The 25,351-nt window shown below is 43.4% G+C and overlaps 1 protein-coding gene and 1 pseudogene across 1 annotated transcript in view; both read right to left on the bottom strand.

Moving 5' to 3' along the window:
• The window catches only part of RPN1 (ribophorin I), a 29,416-nt gene extending 19,353 nt beyond the window's left edge, over positions 1-10,063 (bottom strand). The window contains exons 1-3 of the mRNA XM_059161899.1: positions 9,737-10,063; positions 5,839-5,903; positions 3,196-3,502 (exon numbers count right to left, since the gene is read on the bottom strand). Coding sequence (XP_059017882.1) covers positions 3,196-3,502; positions 5,839-5,903; positions 9,737-9,997 — 633 coding nt within the window. The 5' untranslated portion in view covers positions 9,998-10,063. The remainder of the gene's footprint in view (positions 1-3,195; positions 3,503-5,838; positions 5,904-9,736) is intronic.
• Positions 10,064-22,943: 12,880 nt separating this feature from the next.
• On the bottom strand, positions 22,944-24,409 carry LOC131825803 (myosin regulatory light chain 12B-like; annotated as a pseudogene).
• Between the last annotated feature and the right edge of the window lie 942 nt (positions 24,410-25,351).

Below are 25,351 nucleotides of genomic sequence, written 5' to 3'. Positions count from 1 at the left end.
TCAGCGAGGAGCCTGCTTTTCCCTCTGCCTGCGTCTCTCCCTGCTTGTGCTGTCTCTCTCTCACTGACAAATAAATAAATAAAATCTTTAAGAAAAAGAAAAGAAAAGTAACACAACTCAGACCAGCCAGTCCCTCAGCTCCACAGAGGCATGCGCCCCAAAAGCTCTCCGCACCACAAGGTGACATCAGGAATCGCAGAGAGCCACTCTCACTTCTCCCAGCAAAAACCTGTCCACAGGGTGACTCAGCCATCCTGTGAGTCCACAGTACACATAGGGTGCTACTTTTTGAGAAGGGGGGGGAATATAAATTTACTATAATCTGCGTATATTTATAGAAAAAAATTAGAAAGATAAACCAAGGGGCGCCTGGGTGGCTCAGTGGGTTAAGCCGCTGCCTTCGGCTCAGGTCATGATCTCAGGGTCCTGGGATCGAGTCCCACATCGGGCTCTCTGCTCAGCGGGGAGCCTGCTTCCTCCTCTCTCTCTCTGCCTGCCTCTCTGCCTACTTGTGATCTCTGTCTCTCTCTCTGTTCAATAAATAAATAAAATATTAAAAAAAAAAAAAAAAAAAAAAAGAAAGATAAACCAAAAGCTAATATAAATGGTCACCAAGAACAGACAGAAGGGAGAAATGGAAGCAACAGTTCTGTGAATATACCTTGTTACATAATTTTGGTTGTTTTCATTTCAAAAAATCGTATCAATTAAAAAGATTCTTGGGACGCCTGGGTGGCTCAGTGGGTTAAGGCCTCTGCTTTCGGCTCGGGTCGTGATCCCAGGGTCCTGGGATCGAGCCCCACATCGGGCTCTCTGCTCAGCAGGGAGCCTGCTTTCCCCTCTCTCTCTGCCTGCCTCTCTGCCTACTTGTGATCTCTCTCTGTCAAATAAATAAATAAAATCTTAAAAAAAAAAAAAAAAAAGATTTAAAAAAAGATTCTTGGGTGCCTGAGTGGCTCAGTTGGTTGAGCGACTGCCTTCAGCTCAGGTCATGATCCCGAAGTCCTGGGATCGAGTCCCACATCGGACTCCCAGCTCCATGGGGAGTCTGCTTCTCCCTCTGTCATCCCCTCTCATGCTCTCTCAAATAAATAAATAAAATCTTAAAAAAAAAAAAAAAAGATTCTTGGGGCGCCTGGGTGGCTCAGTGGGTTAAGCCGCTGCCTTCGGCTCAGGTCATGATCTCAGGGTCCTGGGATCGAGTCCCGCATCGGGCTCTCTGCTCAGCAGGGAGCCTGCTTCCCTTCCTCTCTCTCTGCCTGCCTCTCCGTCTACTTGTGATTTCTCTCTGTCAAATAAATAAATAAAATCTTATAAAAAGAAAAAAAAAAAAAAAAGATTCTTAAACAGCAGAAAACGACCCAAAATGAACAGATGTGAAACTAACATCTGAGAGACTGAGAAAACAGAAACAATTATTTCAAGTGGCACTGGAACTATTGTGACTGTACATCCTCAGTGACATACATTCTAAACACAGAAATGCATGCACAGGTCTTAAATATCCATGTATTTCAGAGATGATAATCAAGTTCGTAGGCTAAAAAGGCATGATTCCTAAGATTTGCTTTAAAATATTACAGCAGAGGAGGGCGCCTGGGTGGCTCAGTGGGTTAAGCCGCTGCCTTCGGCTCAGGTCATGATCCCAGGGTCCTGGGATCGAGTCCCGCATCGGGCTCTCTGCTCAGCAGGGAGCCTGCTTCCCTCTCTTTCTCTCTGCCTGCCTCTCTGCCTACTTGTGATCTCCCTCTGTCAAATAAATAAATAAAATCTTTAAAAAAAAAAAAAAAATATTACAGCAGAGGAAAAAAAAAAGAGTGCTGTTAAGTGTAGTAATATTTTGATTTTGATACCCACAGAGTCGAAGTGATAAGTGTATGGGAAGTTACTGCACCATTCTCTATACTTCTGTATATGTTTGAACTTTTCCATAACAACAGTCTTTTTAAAGCCTTGATTGCTCCCTCTCTGTTTAAGGCCCAACTCCTAGGCTCAATGAGGCAGCCCGCTTTATCACCCCAGCAGCCATCCCCGTCAGCACAGCACCTGGTCTCCCATCTTGGGGCCTCCGGCCACAATGCCTGTTCCCTCTTCCCCCAACCCTGACTTCAACCCTCCAAATGCTACTTTTTTATTATTCTTTTTTAATGTGAGTATATTTGCTAGAATTGTGCTACATACAACTTGCCCATCTTCCCTGGAAGCTAATTTATTTGTAATCTAGTAATTTAGTTTCACTGATTCTTTCCTCGTCTATAGCTAGAGAATAAAAAAAAAATTTTTAACTACATTTTTAACTCTGATTCAATGAAATGAATGATCTTATTTAATACACTATCTACAGAGCCTAGGAAATAAAGATGGTGAGTCAGTAAGTTGTTCTTCCCTTCCCTAATCCTCTTCTCCTCCCCGGCCCTTGCATTTGATGCCTCTGTAGCTCTGCAGTGGCAGCATCCTTCAACCTAGTCTTTACCTGTTATAAAGCTACATATTTTGCCACTTACTACCTACCTCAATACTTTTGTTTCTCAGTGTACACAGAAGTTGGAAATGGGGGGAAGATGACTGCTGTTTGTGGGCTCCCTCAGAGACCTCAGCAATCTCTAGTTATCACTGTCACTGGCAACTGTCAGGCTTCCACAGGTCCTAAGTGCTGATGCAGTCATTCAACTCAGCTCATGTGTCCTTGCTTAAAAAATCCAAGTCATGAAGTTTATGAGAGGTTCATGAACTGCCATGTTTTTCCTTATTCGAGCCCTTCTTAAAAATCTTCCTACACCCCCCAGCCTCAAGCTGTACTCCCAAAATGAGAACAGTGACCCACATGGCATCATTTCACAACAGGTGAAAATCTTTGGGACGATCTTTAAAAACGACTTCAGGGGCACCTGGGTGGCTCAGTGGGTTAAAGCCTCTGCCTTCGGCTCAGGTCATGGTCCCAGGGTCCTGGGATTGAGCCCCACATCGGGCTCCCTGCTCAGCCGGGAGCCTGCTTCCTCCTCTCTCTCTCTCTCTCTCTCTCTGCCTGCCTCTCTGCCTACTTGTAATCTGTCTGTCAAACAAATAAATAAATTTTTTTAAAAAAAGACTTCAGATTTACACCCATCTCACAGCGCCAAGCTCATGCACTAGCGATCACTCCAGGAGACATTCTCTCAAGTAGGCAGGGACAGAGTGGACTCCACACGCGCCTACCTGACTATAAGCAGGGATGTCTCTGAAAGGTCCATAATCCAGGAGGTCCTCGGAACGCGTGGGGTTCCCCAACTTGGTGTAGCTCTCTACATTTCGGGAAGCAAGCTTCACACGCATCGTCTGTGTCTTCGTTGGATAGGGAGAGTAGAAATAATGGTTCCCCTCAAACACGACAAACTGTTTCTCTGACTGGGTGATCTGGGTTGGATACGGCTGAAGCACGTGGGTATAGACTGTTTCCACGATGACTGAAACCTTGGCCCCAGGATCAAGAGCAACTGGGAGCTTAACTGTGAAGAATCTCCCACTAGAGGAAGAACGAGGCAAGAAAATTAAGAAATGAAGGGAAACAAAAACAGAAGTAGCAGCTCAAAGTCATGGCAACATTTTGTACCCAAGACAAATGCAGCTACCTTTAAGAGATCAACTTTAACCCATTAATTTAAGTCTTTTAAGACAAATGTCTGGGTATACATTTCACAGTTGTTTATAATAACAAGAATACAGTGGTGCTTGGGTGGCCCAGCTGGCTGAGTGTCAGACTCTTGGTTTCAGGTCAGGTCATGATCTCAGGATAAGAGATCATAAGACAGAGCCTGCTGTCAGGCTCTGTGCTCAGCAGGGAGTCTGCTTGAGAGTCTCTCTTCCCCTCCCTCTGCCCTCCCCATCCCTTCTCACTAGCCCGAACTCACTCTCTCTATAGCAAATAAATCTTAAAAAAAAAAAAAAGGAAAATAAATATCAATTCTCATTGGAACTCAGAAGCAGCAGCTAATGAAGGCTTCTGACTGATGAAAGGCTAGGCAGTCAACACAGAGCTGACTATACTAGTGTCTAAGGAGCACATTTTTTTTTTCATGGATCAGAACATTGTCATGTTAGGGTTGCAGGATAAACGGCAAGTTTAATATTGCCATTAAGCTTTATACAGGCAGGTCAATAAATTTAACATTATCCCATTTATACACTTATGTAAAATTATGTATAAATGGGCATATGCGTAAGAAAACAATAGTTACTATGTCATATTCTCCGTTTTTAAAAAATTCAGAACCAATGAGAAAAAAATTCTTGTAACTTTGCCAAACAAACCAAATCAAACAAAAACAAACTCTGCCAAGCAGGGAGACCTGCTTTCTGAATCATGTGGGAACCAAGAGCTGTAAGGCTCAAAGGTTTGCTGGTCAGGAATCAAATATTTTATTTCTTTTTATGACAAACTGCAGCATAAGCTAATGCAGTCTTCCACAGCAAATAGGATTTTTTAACCTTGGCACTGTTCACATTCGTGAGTGGCTACTTGTGTGCTGGGAGAAGGGACCTGTCCTGGGCATTGCAACATGTTCAGGAGCATCCCTGGCCTCAACCCACGAGATGCCAGCAGCACCCCTCAGCTGTCACTAAAAACGTCTCCAGACATTGCCAAATGTCCTGGATGGGGCAGGACACAACTGCTTCCTCCTCCAGTTTAGAAGCACTGAGAATAGGGGTGCCTGGGTGGCTCAGTCCTTAAGCGTCTGCCTTCGGCTCAGGTCATGATCCCAGGGTCCTAAGATCGAGCTTCACATCAGGCTCCCTGCTCGACAGGAAGCCTGCTTCTCCCTCTCCTGTTCCCACTGCTTGTGTTCCCTCTCTCACTGTTTTTCTGTCAAATGAATAAAGAAAATCTTTAAAAAAAAAAAATCACTGAGGCTAAAAACATTTCTTCCTCCCACATCAATCACTGAACAAATAGTTCAATGCCTAATAAATACCAAGCAAAATACTGATAACTGCTGAAGCTGGGTGTTGAGATATATGGGGATTCTTTATTCGGTTCTTCCTGCTTTTTATGCGTTTTGGAAAATATCCTTAACAAAGTGTTTTAGAGTAACTAGTAAGTGCCAGGCCCCGTGCTAGGTGCTGAGGTTAAAGCAGAGAACAAGTCCAACCCCAGCCTTCAGAGAGCTCAGCCTTGCTCCCTCCGAGAAGTCTCACGTTCAATGCCCTGAAGGCTCAAGAGGAGATAAGAGGAGTCAAGTTGTCCTCTATTAGGAAAGAGGATGGCAGCCAACAACAGATGGGAGGCGATCTACTGAGGCAAACAGCTTGCAGTTCTCACATACCATCTGGTTCTCCCATCCACTGTTTGGGGATCCCTGTCCTCACGTATATTAGCAGACCTGACCTGGTATGGAAAGTAGCTACCTTCCTGTAAAACAAACTGCCACCGTGAGGGGCAATTTCAGCATTAGTAATCAGAAAAGACGTAACTGGGTCCAGAATACATTACAGCCTGTTGCTTACTTACCACACACTATATTAATTGAAACAGCCTCTAGAACACCAGGTACTTCCTCAGCAACTTTCCTACCTTATGATTCCAACCAATAGGATAACCTATTGGGTGCCTGGGTGGCTCAGTGGGTTAAGCCACTGCCTTCGGCTCAGGTCATGATCTCAGGGTCCTGGGATCGAGTCCCACATCGGGTGCTCTGCTCAGCAGGGAACCTGCTTCCTCCTATCTCTCTCTCTGCCTGCCTCTATGCCTACTTGTGATCTCTGTCAAATAAATAAATAAAATCTTTAAAAAAAAAAAAAATAGGATAACCTATAACAAGAAGAGGCAGGATATATAGATAATCTGACTATTTGGTTGCTTACCTTTTACCCTTAATTTTGGTTTCTCGTACTTCCAAATTGTTCTCTTCCTCATCTTCTCCCTTCACCTATAACAGGACAAAAGAGGCTATTCTTTTTATTGTTTTTTAGCCTCTAAATTTGAGTCAACAGTTAACCAACTGCCTTAGAATAACCATAGTAAAGTATTCAAACTACAAGAACACTTTAAAGACAACTCTGGTAACAATTTTTTTCCATATGAAACATAAGAACATAGTCAAAGACTTATTTTTTATCTAAGTTGTACAGTAAACTCTATAAATACATATTTTCCTGAATGACCAAATACACAAATATAAATAAAAATTACACTTTACATTTCCCAATATGAAGGTGACATTTTTCATCTCCATTTACATTCAAACACACATTTGCATAGAAAATATATATTATTTACTACAGTAGTAAAAAAGTCTCACATGTGGCCAAAAATGATTCTACCTGCATGTAAGCTAACAGTGGGTAAGTCCAACAGCCACTGCTTGTCACACTCCCTCATGTTCATCCTTCACTGCAAAAGGAGGTGTAACCAGAAAAAGAATGTTAACTCCAGCAGTATCTCTGCTGAGAAAGAGCAGACACCCTGAATCATGAGACAGTGGAGCACACTAAGGAAAACCTAATACACACTGTTGATCTCTTGGCCAGCCCAAACTCTAGTAGGGCTGAAGCACTTGTTCCCAAGAGGGCACAAAGAACTATAATGAGGAAGAAGCTGTTTTTATTTTAAAATGCCACGAAGTGGGTGCCTGGCTGAAACATGTGACTCTTCTGCGGAAGTTTGAGCCCCACATTGGGCATAGAAAAGACTTAAAAATAAAATCCTTAAAAAGTGTTTAGGGGTACCTGGCTGGCTCAGTCAGTTAAGCATCCAAGCCTTGGTTTCTCTTGGTTTTGGCTCAGGTCATAATCTCAGGATCGTGGGACTGAGTCCCACCATTGGGCTCTGCACTCAGCAAGGAGTCTACTTGTCTCTCTCCCTCTGCTCCCCACTCCCACTTGCACTCCCTCCCTCCCTATGTCTCTCTCTCTCTTAAATAAATAAAATTCTTTTTAAAAAAATTTTAGGGGTGCCTGGGTGGCTCGGTTGTTAAGCATCAGCCTTCGGCTCAGATCATGATCCCAGAACCCTGAGATTGAGCCCCACATTGGGCTCCCTGCTCCACGGGAAGCCTCTTTCCCCCTCTCCTACTCACACTGCTTGTGTTCCCTCTCTCGCTGTCTCTTCTGTCAAATAAATCAATAAAATCTCAAAAAGAATTTGTTTAGGGTCATTTGGGTGGCTCAGTGGGTTAAGCCTCTGCCTTCGCACAGGTCATGATCTCAGGGTCCTGGGATCCAGCCCCCCATCAGGCTCTCTGTTCAGCAGGGAGCCTGCTGCCCCCTCTCTCTCTCTGCCTGCCTCTCTGCCTACTTGTGACCTGTCAAATAAATAAATAAAATCTAAAAAAAAAGACAGAGAGAGAGAGAATTTTTTAATTTATTTCAAAGAGAGAGACAGTAAGAGAGGGAGCACAACAGCAGGGCGAGTGGGAAAGCAGGGTTCCTGCCAAGCAGGGAGCCCGATGCGGGGTTTGATCCCAGGACCCTGGAATCATGACCTGAGCCAAGACAGACGCTTAACAACTGAGCCACCCAAGCACCCCTAAATAAAAATCTTACCAATAAAAAAAAGAAATTTTTTTTAAGACATCACCATTGTCCCTTCTAACCAGTTCCTAAAATTCTACACGGAAGGTTGAAGAGAAATCCATTGAAAAAACTTGGGACACCTGGGTGGCTCAGTGGGTTAGGGACTCTGCCTTCAGCTCAGGTCATGATTTCAGGGTCCTGGGATCGAGCCCCGCATGGGGCTCTCTGCTCAGCGGGGAGCCTGCTTTCCTTTCTCTCTTTCTGTCTGCCTCTCAGTCTACTTGTGTTCTCTGTCAAATGAATAAATTTTTTTTTAAAAAATCTAAAAAAAAAAAAAAAAAAAAAAACTTCTAGCAACCTTATCAAGGCCTCCTATCAAGGTCTCCAAGTCAATTGTTGACTTGGACACACCCTCTTTGCTAAGTCTAACATCCAGTTACAATTCCCATTGAGACAGGGGTGTGAAGGAGTACATATATCCATTTATAGTGGGGCTATAAAATTAACAAATGATTTTGAACAAATCTGGTGATGTGGCTACAGGTCTTACAGCCCAATACAACCATACCTCAGAGCCACCTACACCAGAAGACACAATGGGGTCAGTGAAAGAGCACACAAAGTCTGAAACTAACCTAAGTCCCGATTCACTCATCGCTCTAAGAGCTAACATGGGGTTTACACAACTTAACTCCTCGACTGCACTCCTCACCTGCAGTAAGCCTACACCTCAAAGGGCCAACATGAGTGTTAAAGAGAATGTACTTAAAACACCTACCACAACACTCTACACAAAGTAGATTGTGAATGGGACCTGTCTGCAGTAATCTGCCTTTCTCCAGTATGATGGCAAATAGCTTCTGCAGGTGTCTTGTTAAACTGTGGCAACTTCAATACATCATACTAGTTTTTTATTGTTTTTCTTTTTTTTAAATTTTATTTATTTAACATAGAGGGACAGAGAGAGCACAAGCAAGGGGAACAGCAGACAGAAGGAGAGAGAGAAGCAGGCTCTCTGCTTGACCTGGACTCTGGGATCATGACCTGAGCCAAAGGCAGGTGCTTAACCAACTAAGTCACCCAGGTGCCTCCCAGAACTAGTTTTTATAAAAGAATGGGATTTAACATCAAGACAATCAAAGGAGGCAGCACACATTTAAATAAAGTTGTTTAAGATTTTATTTATTTATCTGACAGAAATCACAAGTAGGCAGAGAGGCAGGCAGAGAAAGAGAGGAGGAAGCAGGCTCCCTCTGGAGCAGAGAGCCCAATGTGGGGCTCAATCCCAGGCAGAGGCTTTAACCCACTGAGCCACCCAGGCACCCCTCAAATGAAGTTTATAAAACTGTACATTCCATCACAGACAAGGCACAAAAAGGAAGAGGAATCCTTTCAGAAGTATGAATCCCTATAAACCCAGCTTTATAGCTCCAGATTCAGTCAAAGAGCAAGATGTACTTAGAAGAAATAGGACACTGTAATGACTATTCTCCTCTCAACAAATAATTGGGTAATCACTTAATGAACATTACTTAATGAAAATAGTAATAAAAAGCAAACCTATGAATATGTAGACCAACATTTTCTTTCCTTGAGATGTAAAAGCATTCACTGAAATGCTGGGGAAGTACATAAAGCAAACTTCCAAGCCATATACTGCTGAAGTGCAAGAACGAGAACCGGTAGGGGGAAGGGAGTGATTCCGGCCTGACCTTTCTGTACAGTTGAAGAGAGTAGTTTTATTACCGACATGACTTCTTTAAGGAGAGGAACAAAATTTTAAAAGCGTCATTAGCAACGGTTTCAAATTACAAACTGGAAAATACACAACGTTACATTTCTGATTTTACTGGAAAACGGCTAGAAAGAAGCACCAACTATGGGCCAGACACTGAATTACGGGAATGTAGATACTCATTTGGGCTCATTTCTTCGTCCTCCGGTTGGGCTCCTGCATCAAGTCGTGGGAAATCAAAGTTCGGTGCACCCCTACGCCCCGCTAGGCCCTTCGCAGAGGCGGCCACTCCGCTGTTCTCCTCGGGCAGGGCGGGCAACGGGGGATCCTCCGCGCGAGGCCAGCGCGGGTACTGCCCGCCCGCCCAGAAGGGGTCCCTTCGGGGGAGCCGGGGGCCGCGATCGGACGGCGGCCCACGTGGGCGGCGGCCTGGCTCCAGCAGGCTTACGCTGACGTGTCCGCCAAGGCGGCCGGGCCGGCGTGCGCCGACCTCCGCCGCTCGCCCGCACTCACCTGCACGCCGAGGTGCGCCAGCCGGGCCTCGAGCTCGGGCTCCAGGGCCAGGAGGAAGGAGACTGCGCGGGACGTGGAGCCGCCGCCCGGGTGCGCCAGGACCACCTCGGCCGTCACCTTGGCCAGGTGGCTGCTGAGGTCCACCGTGCGCTTCACGTCCTCGTTGACCAGCAGCGGTGCCTCCGGGGAGGCGCTGCTCGGCGCCGGGCTCCAGGCCCCGAGCATTAAGAGCAGAAGCAGGCGGACGGTGGGCGCCTCCATGACCGGGACGAGTTGAGCCGCAAGCCGCGCCGAGCGCTGCCGCCGCCCCGCCTCCGGCCACTGTGCAGGCGCTCATTGGGCCCGGGCTGGCGCCACAAGATGGCGGCGCCCACAGAGGAAGGACCCCAATCTCCAGGGCAACGGGCTGCCCGCGGGGCGCCCGACTATACGCTCCTTTACCCTTGCCAATGGGCTCACCTGAAGGTAACAATGGCTTTCTATTACTTGAGACAGTAAAATATACTTCAAACCGAGAAAATAAAAGCCTAGGCAAAAGTTTAAGCAAAGAAAGCCTATCTGCACAGTCTCAAAGTATCTCTCCTAAAATATTTAGTAATTAGAAAAAAAGAAATAATAAGTTTACCATGGAGAATCCTAGCAACCACTACCTTAACCAAACGATTAAGGTTAAGTTCACCAATTATAAGACAGAACGACATCGTGTACCCACTGATCTGATACACCCAGAAGTCCACCTCACTTCTGTGGTATTGTCACAAAATTGCTAAAAATGCACAGTATAACGTCAACGCAACCACAAGAAACATCAGACAAACCAGAGGCTCCTTGATTTCACCGTGAGAACCGTTTCAGACTTCTGTCCTCCAGAACTGTAGAGATAATAAATTTGTATCGTTTTAAGCTACTAAGTTTGTGGTAAATTGTTACAGCAGCAATAAGAAACTATTACAGGCCGCCTGGGTGGCTCAGTGGTTAAGCCTCTGCCTACAGCTCAGGTCATGATCTCAGAGTCCTAGGATGCAGGCCCCAATCGGGCTCTCTGCTCAGCAGGGGGCCTGCTTACACACACACACACACACACACACACACACACACACACACACACATCCCCGCCTGCCTCTCTGCCTACTTGTGATCTCCCTCTCTCTATCAAATAAATAAATAAAACTTATATTAAAAAAAAAAGAAACTATTACAGAAGGTAATCTCTCTGAGGACAGGAATTTGATTGTTCAGCCCAGAATCCCAAGGTATCAACACTGATTGAATGAATACATGGGCTTTTCATTATAAATATTACTATACCTGTTTTATAGATGATTAAACTCAAATAGCAAATCCAGTAAATATCCGGTGGTTTAGAAACCTGGACGGACTCTGAGTTGGACCTCTTTCTACTACCCCCACACCCTTGAATAAATTCCCAGACTCATATAGACATTAGGAGACATTAGAGAACAATCTAAACCTTACTTCAGAGACATGATATACAGGTCCAGAGAGGGTATCTTATCCAAAGTCACACCTATCAAAGAGCAGATCTCAAACTAGGAAGTTGATCTTGTTACACCCCATCAAAAATGGCATAATGGATAGGGTTAAACATTTTAACACAGTCATTATTAAAATACAATACAGGGAAGTTGATTTGGCAGCTGTCTGTTGCAAATCTAGGAGGACCCACGAGGTTCCAAGTGATGAACCAATTTGATTGTTTTCCACCAAGTGACAATAGAACAACTATATCCCTGGATCATCCTGGAATTTCAGAACTCCCATTTTCCCTGGTTAAGTTCTGCCTTGATCACAGTTTCTTTTTCCCTCCCTCTCTCTCATTCCTCTTACCAAAAACCACTTAGTGAACTTAGAGCAGATCCTCTAGCCCCAGTCAAGGCTTCAGGGACTGAAGCCCAGCTGACAGCTCACTCAAGTGGCTACTGGCAGGAGGTATTGGGAAGAGACAGCAACCAAAACAGAAGCCAGAGGGTCTTCTGCAATTGTGCTAATGCACAATGAGCAAACCTTTTAGAATTTTTAAAAGTACGAGAGCTTTATTCAAGCCCAAGTTAGGATAGCTGCCCAGGAAACATGCTCTTCACAGAAAGAAAATGTCCCAGAGAATGAGCAGTTTTCATAGGGTTATATACTTTTTTGATCTCATAAATGATCAAAAGATTATAGATTAGCATAGAGGCAAGAATCACAACTTTTAACATCAAGGAATGCAGGGAGTTGGAGCACTGATCCATATATTAAGGACCAGATGGTATTCCTTTAGGCTACTCAGGTACACAATGTATGCTTGGTGGGACATAAATCAGGCCTTTGGTTTAAACGAAATTTATATAGTCATGCTGACTTAGAAAGAAATCTAAGATGGCTTCCCTTATATATCAGGCCTTTAGAGAGTTTTTTTTCTCTCATCATATGAAATCTCAGAAATGACATACCATGATTTCTGCCATATTCTGTTGGTGGCAGCCCAACCCCAGTACACTGTTAAGTACCAGGAGGCAGAGATAGTTGGGGACCATTTTGGAGGTGGGCGACTGCAAAGAGTATACAGTGGAGGGACAACTGGGTGGCTCAGTGGGTTAAGCCTCTGCCTTAGCCTCAGGTCATGATCACAGGGTCCTGGAATCAAGTCCCGCATCAGGCTCTCTGTTCAGCAGGAAGCCTGCTTCCCCTCTCTCTCTCTCTGCCTGCCTCTCTGACTACTTGTGATCTCTCTCTTTGTCAAATAAATAAATAAAATCTTTAAAAAAAAAAAAAAAGAGTATACAGTGGCAAGTCAGTCTTCATCTACTGTTCTCTAAAAATCTAGTCACACTCCCAGGAGGCAACTACTCCTCCCATTTCTTTGGTCTCCTTGCAAAGACAGTCACAAAAGGAGAGTATGAACTGCATCTGTCCCCTAACAATGTCAATACTGAGTGAACAGTATTTTTTTAAATTTTAGGAAATACTGCCCCCAAATTAAGGAGTTGATCCCATTTACAATAGCACCCAAAACCATAGATACCTAGGAATAAACCTAACCAAAGAGGCAAAGAATCTGTACTCAAAACTACAAAGAACTCGTGAAATTGAGTAAGAAATTAAGGAAGACACAAAGAAATGGAAAAATGTTCTATGCTCACAGATCAGAAGAACAAATATTGTGAAAATGTCTATGCTACATAAAGCAATCTACATATTTAATGCAATCCCTATCAAAATACCATCAATTTTTTTCAAAGAAATGGAACAAATAATCCTAAATTTTATATGGAACCAGAAAAGACCCTGAATAGCCAAAGGAATGTTGAAAAAGAAAAACAAAGTTGGCAGCATCACAACTTTAGACTTCAAGCTCTGTTACAAAGCTGTAATCATGAAGACAGTATGGTAGTGGCACAAAAACAGACACATAGATTCATGGAACAGAATAGAGAGCCCAGAAATGGACCTTCAACTCTATGGTCAACTGATCTCTGACAAAGCAGGAAAGAATGTCCAGTGGAAAAAAGACAGTCTCTTCAACAAATGGTGCTGGGAAAATGGGACAGCCACATGCAGAAGAATGAAACTGGACCATTTCCTTACACCACATGCAAAAATAGACTCCAAATAGATGAAAGACCTCAATGTGAGACAGGAATCCATCAAAATCCTAGAAGAGAACATAGACAGCAACCCCTTTGACCTCAGCTGCAGCAACTTCTTTCTAGAAATATCACCAAAAGCAAGGGAAGCAAGGGCAAAAATGAACTATTGGGACTTCATCAAGATCAAAAGCTTTTGCACAGCAAAGGAAACAGTCAACAAAACCAAAAGACAACTGACAGAATGGGAGAAGATATTTGCAAATGACATATCAGATAAAGGGCCAGTATCCAAAATCAATAAAAACTCATCAAACTCAACACCCAAGGAACAAATAATACAATGAAGAAATGGGCAGAAGACATGAACAGACATTTCTGCAAAGAAGACATCCGAATGCACAATAGACACATGAAAAAGTGTTCAACATCACTTGGAATCAGGGAAATACAAATAAAAAGCACAGTGAGATACCACCCCACACCAGTCAGAATGGCTAAAATTAATGAGTCAGGAAATGACAGATGCTGGCAAGGATGCAGAGAAAGGGGAACCCTCCCACACTGTTGGTGGGAATGTAAGCTGGTGCAGCCATTCTGGAAAAACAGTATGGAGGTTCCTCAAAAAGTTGAAAATAGAGCTACCCTATGACCCAGAAATCACTCTATTTTCCCTAAAGATACAAATGTAGTTATCTGAAGAGGCACGTATACCCAAATGTTTATAGCAGCAATGTCCACAATATCCAAACTATGGAAAGAGCCTAGATGTTCATCAACAGATGAATGGATAAAGGTGTGGTATATATATACAATGGAATACTATGCAGCCATCAAAAAACCCTGAAATCTTGCCATTTGCAACGACATGGATGGAACTAGAGGGTATTATGCTGAGTGAAATAGGTCAATCAGAGAAACACAATTATCATATGATCTCTCTGATATAAAGACTTTGAGAGACAGGGTGGTAGGGAAAGGAAAAAACTGAAACAAGATGTGATCGGGAAGGAGACAAACCATCAGAGACTCTTAATCTCACGAAACAAACTGAGGTGGGAGGATAGGGTTAGGGTGACTGGGTTATGGACATTGGGGAGAGTATTTGCTACGGTGAATGCTGTGAAATGTGTAAGCCTGATGATTCACAGGCCTCTACGCCTGGAGCAAATAATACATTATATATTAATTTAAAAAAGAGGGGCTCCTGGGTGGCTCAGTGGGTTAAGCCTCTGCCTTTGGCTCAGGTCATGATCTCAGGGTCCCGGGATCGAGCTCTGCATTGGGCTCTCTGCTCAGCAAGGAGCCTGCTTCTCCACCCCTCCTCTGCCTACTTGGGATCTCTGTCAATAAATAAATATAATCTTAAAAAAATAAAAAATGTTTAAAAAGGAAAGAAAGAAAATACTGCCCCAAAGTGCTCTGTAAACATTGAGGCCACTGACATTCTCTTCACTCATTCATTCATTCATTCACTCCCTCAAGAAGCATTTGTTGAGCTTTGGGTTCCATTGCCACCCAACCCATCTGAACATAGCAGAGAACATAGTGTTGTTTAGGAAGAATAAGGGAAGTTGGGTAGATAATGAGCAGTCTGTGCCACATAACTCTGCAATTCTTTTAAGGAATTTTCTTTAGTTCCAGTTGGGAAATAGTCAAAGTGCACTAAACACCACTGGTGTCAGGGAGGGAACAAGACCCAGTGTTAGACCAGGCTCTCTCTACCAAAAACTTGAATCTTTAATGCAGCAACTACACCTGATACCTGCTGAAATAATTCTTCTCCACCGGCCATCCTGAAGAGTTGGCCTCAACCTTTCTCTAGTCCCAAACTTCTCCATGTTGGCTGCTTCTGCTCCTCCATTAACTTTTCACCATCCAGAGGAGAAGGGAACTGGAAATAGAAATAAAGATGTGAGGGGCACCTGGGTGGCTCAGTGGGTTAAAGCCTCTGCCTTTGGCTCAGGTCATGATGCCAGAGTCCTGGGATGGAGCCCCGCATCTGGCTCTCTGCTCAGCAGGGAGCCTGCTTCCCCCTCTCTCTCTACCTGCCTCTCTGCCTACTTGTGATCTCTGTCAAATAAATAAATAAAATCTTAAAAAAAAAAAGAAAGAAAGAAAGATGTGATATACAAATAAATATGTTTATATAACTTGCATACCTGTGTTTGTGGCCTATACATCGAAATTTTGATGGCTTTACCCATTCTATTCCTTCTAACTAAAAGCCCCAAACTCTTTCACTGTTCCCTTTGCTTACTTCTGGAAGTAGGTTTCAAATCATCTGAGAGGGGCACCTCAGCGGCTCATTTGGTAAAGCCTTTGCCTTTGCCTAAGGTCACAATCTCAAAACCTTGAGATGGGGCAACATGGGGTTCCTCGCTCAGTGGGGAGTCTGCTTGTCTCTGTGCCCCTTCCCTCTGCTAGTGCACTCTCTCTTTCTCTCTCTCACTCAAATAAATAAAATCTTTAAAAATAAATAAAATTAAACAATCTGAGAACAATTCATGAATCTTTCCTATGCACACACACAATTAATCCCTCTTACCTCTGTGTCCCCTAGTAGGTGGTCTGTATACCTGCCTTTCTTTAAAGGAAAAGGAAACACCAAGCTGTAATTCATCCTTCCACATGAAGACTCCCAGAGTGCCTGGGGTGTTGCAGATGCTCAGTAAAAAAGTACAGAAAAGTGTTTCCATTCAGTCAAGTGACTCTGAGAAATACCACTCTGCACATTAGCAGAATGGTGAACTTTCCCTAGTATTCCCCTGTTTTGGAAAGACAGAAATGTCCAGATATCATAGAAAACAAAATCCAACACTGAACATATCATACCCACAGAAGAATGTACAAAACAATTCCTTTCTTTAGACCCCAAATTCCTGTTGTCATTTGTATTAGTCAAAACTCTTTTAGTAGCAAGAGATAGAAACCCACTCAAACTGAGCACAGCATAGTAGTATGCAGTACAGACTGCTGTTAAAAAATTCTCAAACAATGAGTTTAAAAAGAAGAATGTTTATTTCTCATGTAATAATCTTATGGAACCCAGGAACACAGCTTCCTTCAATAAGATTACTCACCCATCCTTACCACATGGCTTCCATTTCATGAACCAAGATGGTTGCCCCTGCCTCCTCCCAGTATCTACATTCTACCTAAGGGGAAGAGAAGAGGGGGAGGAGGAGAGCATGTTCCTTTCCATAGTCTGAAAACTATGGCCCGCAGGCCAACCACCTGTTTCTGTAAATGAAATTTTACTGGAACACAGTCACACCCATTCATTCACATATGATTTATGACCACTTTCACACTACAAAGCAAGGTTGTGTAGTTGCAGCAGAGACTGGATGACCCACAGGGCCTAAACCACTTACCATGGGGATAGTCACAAAAAATGATGCCCACTCACATTCTATTATTACACAGAGGGTCACACAAGGAAAAGCTGGGTGAAGGTGAGAGGGGCAAATGAGCAGTCATGCACAGTCTGAGATCAGACAGGGACACTCTCTACTATTTTCCCAACTCTCTGCAAATCCCAAACTCAAATTAAAAATAAAAGATTTTTCGGGGCACCTGGCTGGCTCAGTTAGAAGAACATGTGACTCCTGATCTCAGGGTTATGAGTTTGAGCCCCACATTGGGTATAGAGATTACTTAAAAATAAAATCTTAGGGGTGCCTGGGTGGTTCAGTGGGTTAAAGACTCTGCCTTCGGCTTGGGTCATGGTCTCAGGGTCTTGGGATTAAGCCCCACATCGGGCTCTCTGTTTGGCGGAGAGCCTGCTTCCCCCACCCCCCACGCCTGCTTCTCTGCCTACTTGTGATCTCTGTCTGTCAAATAAATAAATAAAGTCTTAAAAAAAAAAAGAAAAGAAAATCTCTTTTTTTTAAAGATTTTATTTATTTGACAGAGAGAGATTACAAGTAGGCAGAGAGGCAGGCAGAGAGAGAGAGGAGGAAGCAGGCTCCCTGCTGAGCAGAGAGCCCGATGTGGGACTCGATCCCAGGACCCTGAGATCATGACCTGAGCTGAAGGCAGCCGCTTAACCCACTGAGCCACCCAGGTGCCCAAGAAAATAAAATCTTAAAACAAACAAATAAATAAAAGATTTTTCAAAAGATGTTATTTTTTTTTTAAGATTTTATTTATTTATTTGTCAGAGAGAGAGAGGGAGAGAGAGCGAGTACAGGCGGACAGAATGGTAGGCAGAGGGAGAAGCAGGCTCCCTGCTGAGCAAGGAGCCCGATGCGGGACTCGATCCCAGGACGCTGGGATCATGACCTGAGCCGAAGGCAGCTGCTTAACCAACTGAGCCACCCAGGCGTCCCCTCAAAAGATGTTATTAAATGAAACACAGAGTTGGAGGTCATTGGGACACATAGAACAGACAGAGGATCTATACCCAAAATATATACAAAAAATACAAATTAACGAGAAAAAGACAACACTGTAGAAAAACAAACAGAAGAATTTCACCAGGCATTTCCAGAAGAATTATTCAAATGGCCATAAGGATGAAAAGCATGCAATATAATTAATAATTAGGGAAATGCATATTAAAACCACAAGAAGATGCCACTATACACTAACCAATTGGCAAAATTTTCAATCTTACAATACCAACTGTTGGTGAATATGTGGATCAAGGGGAACTCTCATTTCCTGCTATCATTTGGTATAACCACTTAAGAATAACAGTTTCAGGCACCTGGGTGGCTCAGTGGGTTAAAGCCTCTACCTTTGGCTTGGGTCATGATCCCGGGGTCCTGGGATCGAGCCCCTCATTGAGCTCTCTCTTCGGCAGGGGGTCTTCTTCCCCCTCTCTCTCTGCCTGCCTCTCTGCCTACTTGTGATCTCTGTCTGTCAAATTAATAAATAAAATCTTAAAAAAATATAAAAAGAATAACAGTTTGGGGGCACCTGGATGGCTCAGTTGGTTAAGCAACTGCCTTCAGCTCAGTTCATGATCCCGGAGTACCAGGATGAAGTCCTGCATTGGGCTCCCAGCTCCACAGGGAGTACATCGGGCTCCCAACTCCATGGGGAGTCTGCTTCTCTCATGCTCTCTCTCACTGTCTCTCTCTCTCAAATACATAAATAAAATCTTAAAAAAAAAAAAAAGAATGACAGTTTGGTATCATCTACTAAAGATATGCATACCAAATGGTCTAGCAATTCCACTTCCAGATATATATGCTAGAGAAATGTGAGCACATGTGCCCCAGATACATAGACAAAAATATTCATAGAGCTTTGTTCATAATGACAAAAATTGAAAACATCCTATGTGGTCATCTATCAAGAGGTGAAAAGTAAAGTATTTGCAAGTAAAGTATTTGCAAATACTACATGGATGAAACAACATCAGGAGGAATGGCAAAGTAAGGACCGTTAAAATCCGTCTCCTTCATAAATACAATGAGGACTCTGGAAAAAATAGTCAAAATCAATGTTTTGAAATTGAGGAATGAGATGTCCCATCTTCTTGGAATCTAGAAGGCCACCTACACATGTAGGATCTTACAAAATCACCTAAGGAGACTCTAAGTTCTCACTTCTGGCTGCTCATGAGGCTTTGTGGAAACAGTAAGTGAAGGATAAGGGGAACTTACAAACTGCTTTCATGAGCACTGAAGGTGCATCTGACATGTACACAGAGCCTCTCCACATAGGTTGGAGATGTAATCATTCCATGTATTTAATGAAATCTCTATTTATTTTTTTTTAAAGATTTTATTTATTTATTTGACAGACAGCGATTACAAGTAGGCAGAGAGGCAGGCAGAGAGGAGGAAGCAGACTCCCTGCTGAGCAGAGAGCCTGATGCGGGGCTCGATCCCAGGACACTGGGATCATGACCTGAGCCAAAGGCAGAGGCTTTAACCCAATGAGCCACCCAGGCACCCCATAATGAAATCTCTATTTAATCATTAGTTAACCAGTACGCTAACTGATCAGAAACTTCACTGGCCACGGGTCACCTAGGTGGCTCAGTCACTGGGTATCTGCCTTCCAGTCGGGTCATGATCCCTGGGTCCTGGGATTGAGTCCTGCATCAGGCTCCCTGCTGGGCGGGAAGCCTGCTTCTCCCCCTCCCACTCCCCTTGCTCGTGTTCTCTCTCCTGCTGTGTCTCTCTCTTCAAATAAATAAGATCTTTTAAAAAAGAGAGAGAGACTCTCTGCCTGCCTCTCTGCCTACTTGTGATCCCTGTCTCTGCCATATAAATAAATAAAATCTTTTAAAAGAGAGAGAGAAAGAAACTTCACTGGCCACACATGACAAAAAACACAGACTTCACAGATTTAATTCATAAAAGTCACCAAACAAACTGCAACTACAACAACAAACAGCAAAACCAACTCCTGGGAGGAAGGGATCTGAACTCCAGAGTTGTCACATTAGATTTCTTCAAATGTCCAGTTTTCCAGAAACATTATGAGGCTATGAGGCAGGCAAAGAAATAAGAAAGTATTATCTGTACATGGGAGCGTAATAAAGAGAAACTGTAGCTAAGGGAATCAAACATTTGACTTACTAGACATAGACTGTGAATCAGTTATTTTCAATATATTGAAAAAACTAAAGCAAAGTATTAGAACAGGACAAATTCAAAACAATCCACACCTAAACACATCATAATCAAGCAGACAAAAGGTAAACACAAAAAGAGAATCTTGAAAGCAGCAAGAGAGAGATGACCTACCATGTACAAGGACTCCTTGATAAGCTAGACAGCAGACTTCTCATCCGAAACCATGGAGGCCAGGAAGCAGTGGGACTCCCTCAAAAGGCTAAAAAGAAAAACACTGTCAACCAGAAATTCATATGAACAAAATAGTCTTCAAAAATGAAAACCATGGGTGTAGGACTGACTCCCAGCATGACATGAAGAGCTCCACTGACCTCTGTCGTAAAACTGGTGAAGACTATAAAAACACAACTATTTAAAGCCTCTGCAAATGGCCACAAAGGCAAAGGACAAATGAAAAAAATACCTACTCAACAAAATCTATGAAAACTCAGTAAGGAAAGCAAGAGTCTGAGGTAGTTGAACCAAGACTGCTACCTCCCACCACCATCAGCAAGGCAGAGACCCAACACCAGGCCACTGCAGCCAGCCAAGAACAAAGAGCACCCTCTCCATCCAGCTCCCAGTCAGAGGGTTTTCCTTCAGGAGGGGTACGGCAGCATTTCTCAGTTTGCACATGGTACCTGGTATTCAGTTAAGACCTGGAGGGGGCATTACTATTTTCCTCACAGAAATAAGAAAGGATTATAAAGGAATAATATAACTATTTCTATACAAACAAAATATATAACCTAGATAAAATAAATAAATTCCTCAAAAAGACACAAATTACTAAAACTGACTCAAGATGACATAGACAATCCAGGGAATCCAGGAGTGCTTCAGTGGTTCAGTTGATTGAGCCTCCAACTCTTGGTATAGTCTCAGGCCATAATATCAGGGTCATGAGATGGAGCCCTACATCAGGCTCTGCACTGGGTCCACATGGAGGCCGATTAAGATTCTCACCCTTCCTCTTCTCCTCCCCTCAATGGTGCACACATGCTCGCTCTCTCTAAAATAAATAAAAACTTTAAAAAAAAAAAGGTGAAATAGACAATCTGAATAGACCTATATAAGTTTTTAAATTGGACTTGAAAAACTACCCATAATGAAAAGCCCAGGGGAGAAGACTTCACTGGTGAATTCTACCAAACACTAAAGAAGAATTAATACTGATTTTTCACAAACTCATCTCAAAAATGGAAGAGGAAGGAACACGTTGCAACCCATTTTATGAAGCCAGGGTTACCCTAACAACAAAATTAGACAAATACATCAGAAGAGAAGAAAACTACAGACCACTATATTTTATGAATATGGCTGAAAGTGTTCTCTGCAACGTATTAGCAAACAAAAGCAACCAACATATAAAAAGAATTATACACCATGATCAAATAGGCTTTTTCCCAATAATAAAAGTTTGGCATGGAGCACTATATCAAAAAAATGTACATAAAAAAATGATGTACTGTGTGGTGACTAACATATAAAAAATAAAAATAAGAACATAAGAAGCATGGGATGCCTGGGTGGCTCAGTTGGTTAAGCAGCTGCCTTCGGCTCAGGTCATGATCCCAGCGTCCTGGGATTGAGTCCCACATCGGGCTCCTTGCTCCACGGGGAGTCTGCTTCTCCCTCTGACTCTGCCTTCCACTCTGTCTGCCTGTGCTTGCTCTCGCTCTCCCTCTGAAAAATAAATAAATAAAATCTTAAAAAAAAAAAAAAGAACATAAGAAGCAAAAATAAATAAATGCTGATAACCTTAAAAAAATGAAAGTTTGGTTTAATATCCAAAAATCAAAGTATGAAATGATAGAATAAAAATGAGAGAGGGGCACCTGGGTGGCTCAGTGGGTTAAGCCTCTTCCTTCAGCTCAGGTCATGAGCTCAGGGTCCTGGGATGGAGCCCCACATCGGGCTCTCTGCTCATCAGGGAGCCTGCTTCCCCCTCTCTCTCTGCCTACTTGTGACTGCTCTCTCTCTCTCAAAAAAGTAAATAAAATATTAAAAATTTCACCTGGAGACCAAGCCATTCTCCATCACCACCACAATCAAGGTAATGCCCTCCAACTCATTCAGTGCCACTTTGCAGAACAGCCCATTCTCCTTGGTTGGTATCCTGACTGCCAACTACATGTTTCTTTTAAGAAGCCAGAGCCTGATGATCATCTCCTTCTTGTCCATGACCAGTGCATCTCCAACGGCACAGCAGCAGCAGACGGTGACTTCAGCTACTTCTTCACGGCCTATGTGGTCATCCTATTGACCATCTTATTTCCTGGTCCTGTCCAGGCTAGAGTTCTGCCACTACCACAAGCAGGTGGACCAGAGCAGCAAGTGGATCACACATAGGTAGAGAAGATGAGATATTCAGCCCTCAGCCTACAGCCCACCTCCAAGATCCCTCTGCTCATTCTCAGAAACACCATAGTCCTTGTTCCCATCCATCTGCTTTGCCATCCTTGGTACAGATGAGGTGTCCCCAACCAGGTCCACCAAGGCTAGGCCCAGTGTTGAGGGCACCTGCACTAAAGATAATTATTTTATTCCTGTGTCCTATTCCTTGACTTTTTTTCTTAAGATTTTATTTATTTATTTGAGAGAAACAGAGATAGTGAGAGAGAGCAGGAGTGGGGAGGAGAGGGAGATGCAGGCTCCCTCCTGAGCAGAGAAGCTGACTTCAGGTTCAAGAGATCATGACCTGAGCCTCCTATATGCCCCCTATTCCTTGACTTTTCACATCTCTGACGGACTGGGCCACAACCTCATGGCTATGTGCAACTGGCCAGGGAGGGCCAGCTTAGTGCTGGCTGGACTGGTGTTCCTTTCACGGGCCTTGCTGTGTATGCACATTGTGTATGCACAATGTGTATGCACATTGTGATGCACACCTACCTGGGACCTTCCAGCACACGGAGTAAAAGAGCACAGGGGGGAGTTTCTGGGATGTTGGCAACTTTCTCTTTCTTTTTTTTTTTTTTCAAAATAATGTTTTTATTATATAAAAATGTAAAAATCCAGCTAAACCAGAAATACCGGATATATTTTCCTGGGCTTTCACATTTGTTGATTTTTATTCGCAATCTCTTTTTCAGCACAATTTACAACCTCAACCCCATTTGCAGTTTGATTATACAAGTGCTAAGTGGCAGAAAGGTCTAGAATAAATACATCAAAAAAAGAGGCCAAGCCGTGAAACTAAGTTGCATGCAACAGGTCTCTATGAGAGTGGGGGAAAGTGTCTAGGAAATAAAATGAAGTAAGACAAAGCAATTGGAAGGTTTTAGCTAAAGTTCTTTCAATAATCTTTGTCTTTTGCTCCATGTTTAAGGATGCGCGTGAATTCGATATAATAGAAATTTCCCTTTTTGTCGATAGGCGCTTCTCTGTACAGCTCATCCACCTCCTCGTCTGTAAACCGATCTCCCATGGTTGTCAGCAGCTCTCTCAGGTAATCTTCCTGAATGGTGCCAGTTGCTTCTTCATCAAAGCATGGAAAAGTGTTTCTGATGACATCTTCTGGATCTGTGCCATTTAACTTCTCACCAAACATCATGAGGAACATGGTAAATTTATGGGCCCTAGAGCCTCATTCATCATGGCCTCAAGGTATGCATCAGTTGGATTCTTCCCTGGAGAAGCAAGCATATCATGCAAATCCTCCTTGTCAACGAAACCATCTCTGTTCTGATCAATCATGTTGAAGGCCTCTTTGAACTCTTGAATCTGTGACTGGTCAAACATGGCGAATACGTTGGATGTTGCGCACTGGGGGCGCTTCTTGGTGGTCTTGGTCTTTGCCTTTTTGCTCGACATGGTGGCTGTTTAATTCACCGCCAGACACAAGAACCCGGGCTGCGACGAGGTGCGACAGCGACAATGGCTGGGCTGCAGCGCGACAGTGGCGGCCAACTTTCTCTTTCTTAACTTAGGTAGCAGTCACATAGACATTCATCTTACAGTAATTTACTAAATTGGACATTTATGTTTTATGCACTTTTTATATATGATTCACAGTAAGAAAAATTTTTTGCATTAAAAAAAGTCTGCATTGGGGCGCCTGGGTGGCTCAGTGGTTTGGGCTGCTGCCTTCGGCTCGGGTCATGATCTCAGGGTCCTGGGATCGAGCCCTGCATCGGGCTCTCTGCTCCGCAGGAAGCCTGCTTCCCTCTCTCTCTCTCTATGCCTGCCTCTCTGCCTACTTGTGATCTCTGTCTGTCAAATAAATAAATAAAATCTTAAAAAAAAAAAAAAGTCTGCATGATGTACGCATGATGCATACATCACTGTATGGGCATGGCACACCTTACCCATACAAACTTCAGGTCTACCTGTGCGTGGACTACTTACGATATGCACTACATTAACACTGGTTTGTTGAAGCTGCAATAGAAGAGTATTCTGTTATTTGCAGCCACATACATCATAATTATATGTGATCAATATGACCTTGGCATTCATTGTGTAACAACACTGCTTTATTCTTTTTAAGAGCTGCATAGGAGCACCTGGGTGGCCCAGTCAGTTAAGTATAAGATTCTTGATTTTGGCTCAAGTCATGACCTGAGGGTCATGAGATTGAGCCACACATCAGGCTCCGCGTGCTCAGTGAAGAGTCTGCTTGACATTCCCTCCCTCCCACCCTCTCCCTCTGCCCCTCTCCACCCTACACACTCTGTCTCTCCCTGTCTAAAAATTTTAAAAGAGCTATTAATACTATGTCACATATTTTTAAAAGATTTTATTTACTTATTTGTTAGAGAGAAAGAGGCAGACAGAGTGGTAGGCAGAGGGAGAGGGAGAAGCAGGCTCCCTGCCAAGCAAGGAGCCCGATGTGGAACTCAATCCCAGGATGCTGGGATCATGACCTGAGCAAAAGGCAGCCGCTTAACCAACTGAGCCACCCAGGCATCCCTGCTATTTTTAAAAAATATTTTATTTATTTATCTGAGAGAGAGTTTGTTCACGAGTGGAGGGAGGGGCAGAGGAAGAGGGAGGAGCAGACTCCCCCCTGAGCAACATGGAGCTTGATTATAGGATCCTGAGATCATGACCTGAGCCCAAGCCAAATGCTTAAACGACTGAGCCACCCAGGCTCTCCAATGTGTTATATTTTTTAAACCAGACCAGTTCCCTATTGATTAACAATTAGATTTTTTCCAGGTTTTCACTATTCAAGCAATGCTGGTTTGTTATCTGTCCACGTGTCCGTGCACGTTTGGAACACACCTGTAAAATAACTTCCTAAGCCTTTAAGTAGTTGATCAAATGATTCATTGAAAGAATTAACTCTATGTTAACAGACATTGCGTGGCTTCTAAGGAGGGTGTAAAAATGTAGATTCCCTCCACCAGTAGGTATCACAGTGCCCAGTTACCCCAGCCTTGCCAACACAGGGTCTCATTAAAAACCGCACCAAATGACAGTGTAGGGCACCAAAATTCTCTCAA

This window comes from Mustela lutreola, chromosome 2, assembly GCF_030435805.1.
Source record: "Mustela lutreola isolate mMusLut2 chromosome 2, mMusLut2.pri, whole genome shotgun sequence".
Taxonomy (NCBI): Eukaryota; Metazoa; Chordata; class Mammalia; order Carnivora; family Mustelidae; genus Mustela; species Mustela lutreola.
The sequence above is the reverse complement of the archived record's forward strand: the minus strand, read 5'-3'. Positions and strand labels throughout refer to the sequence as shown.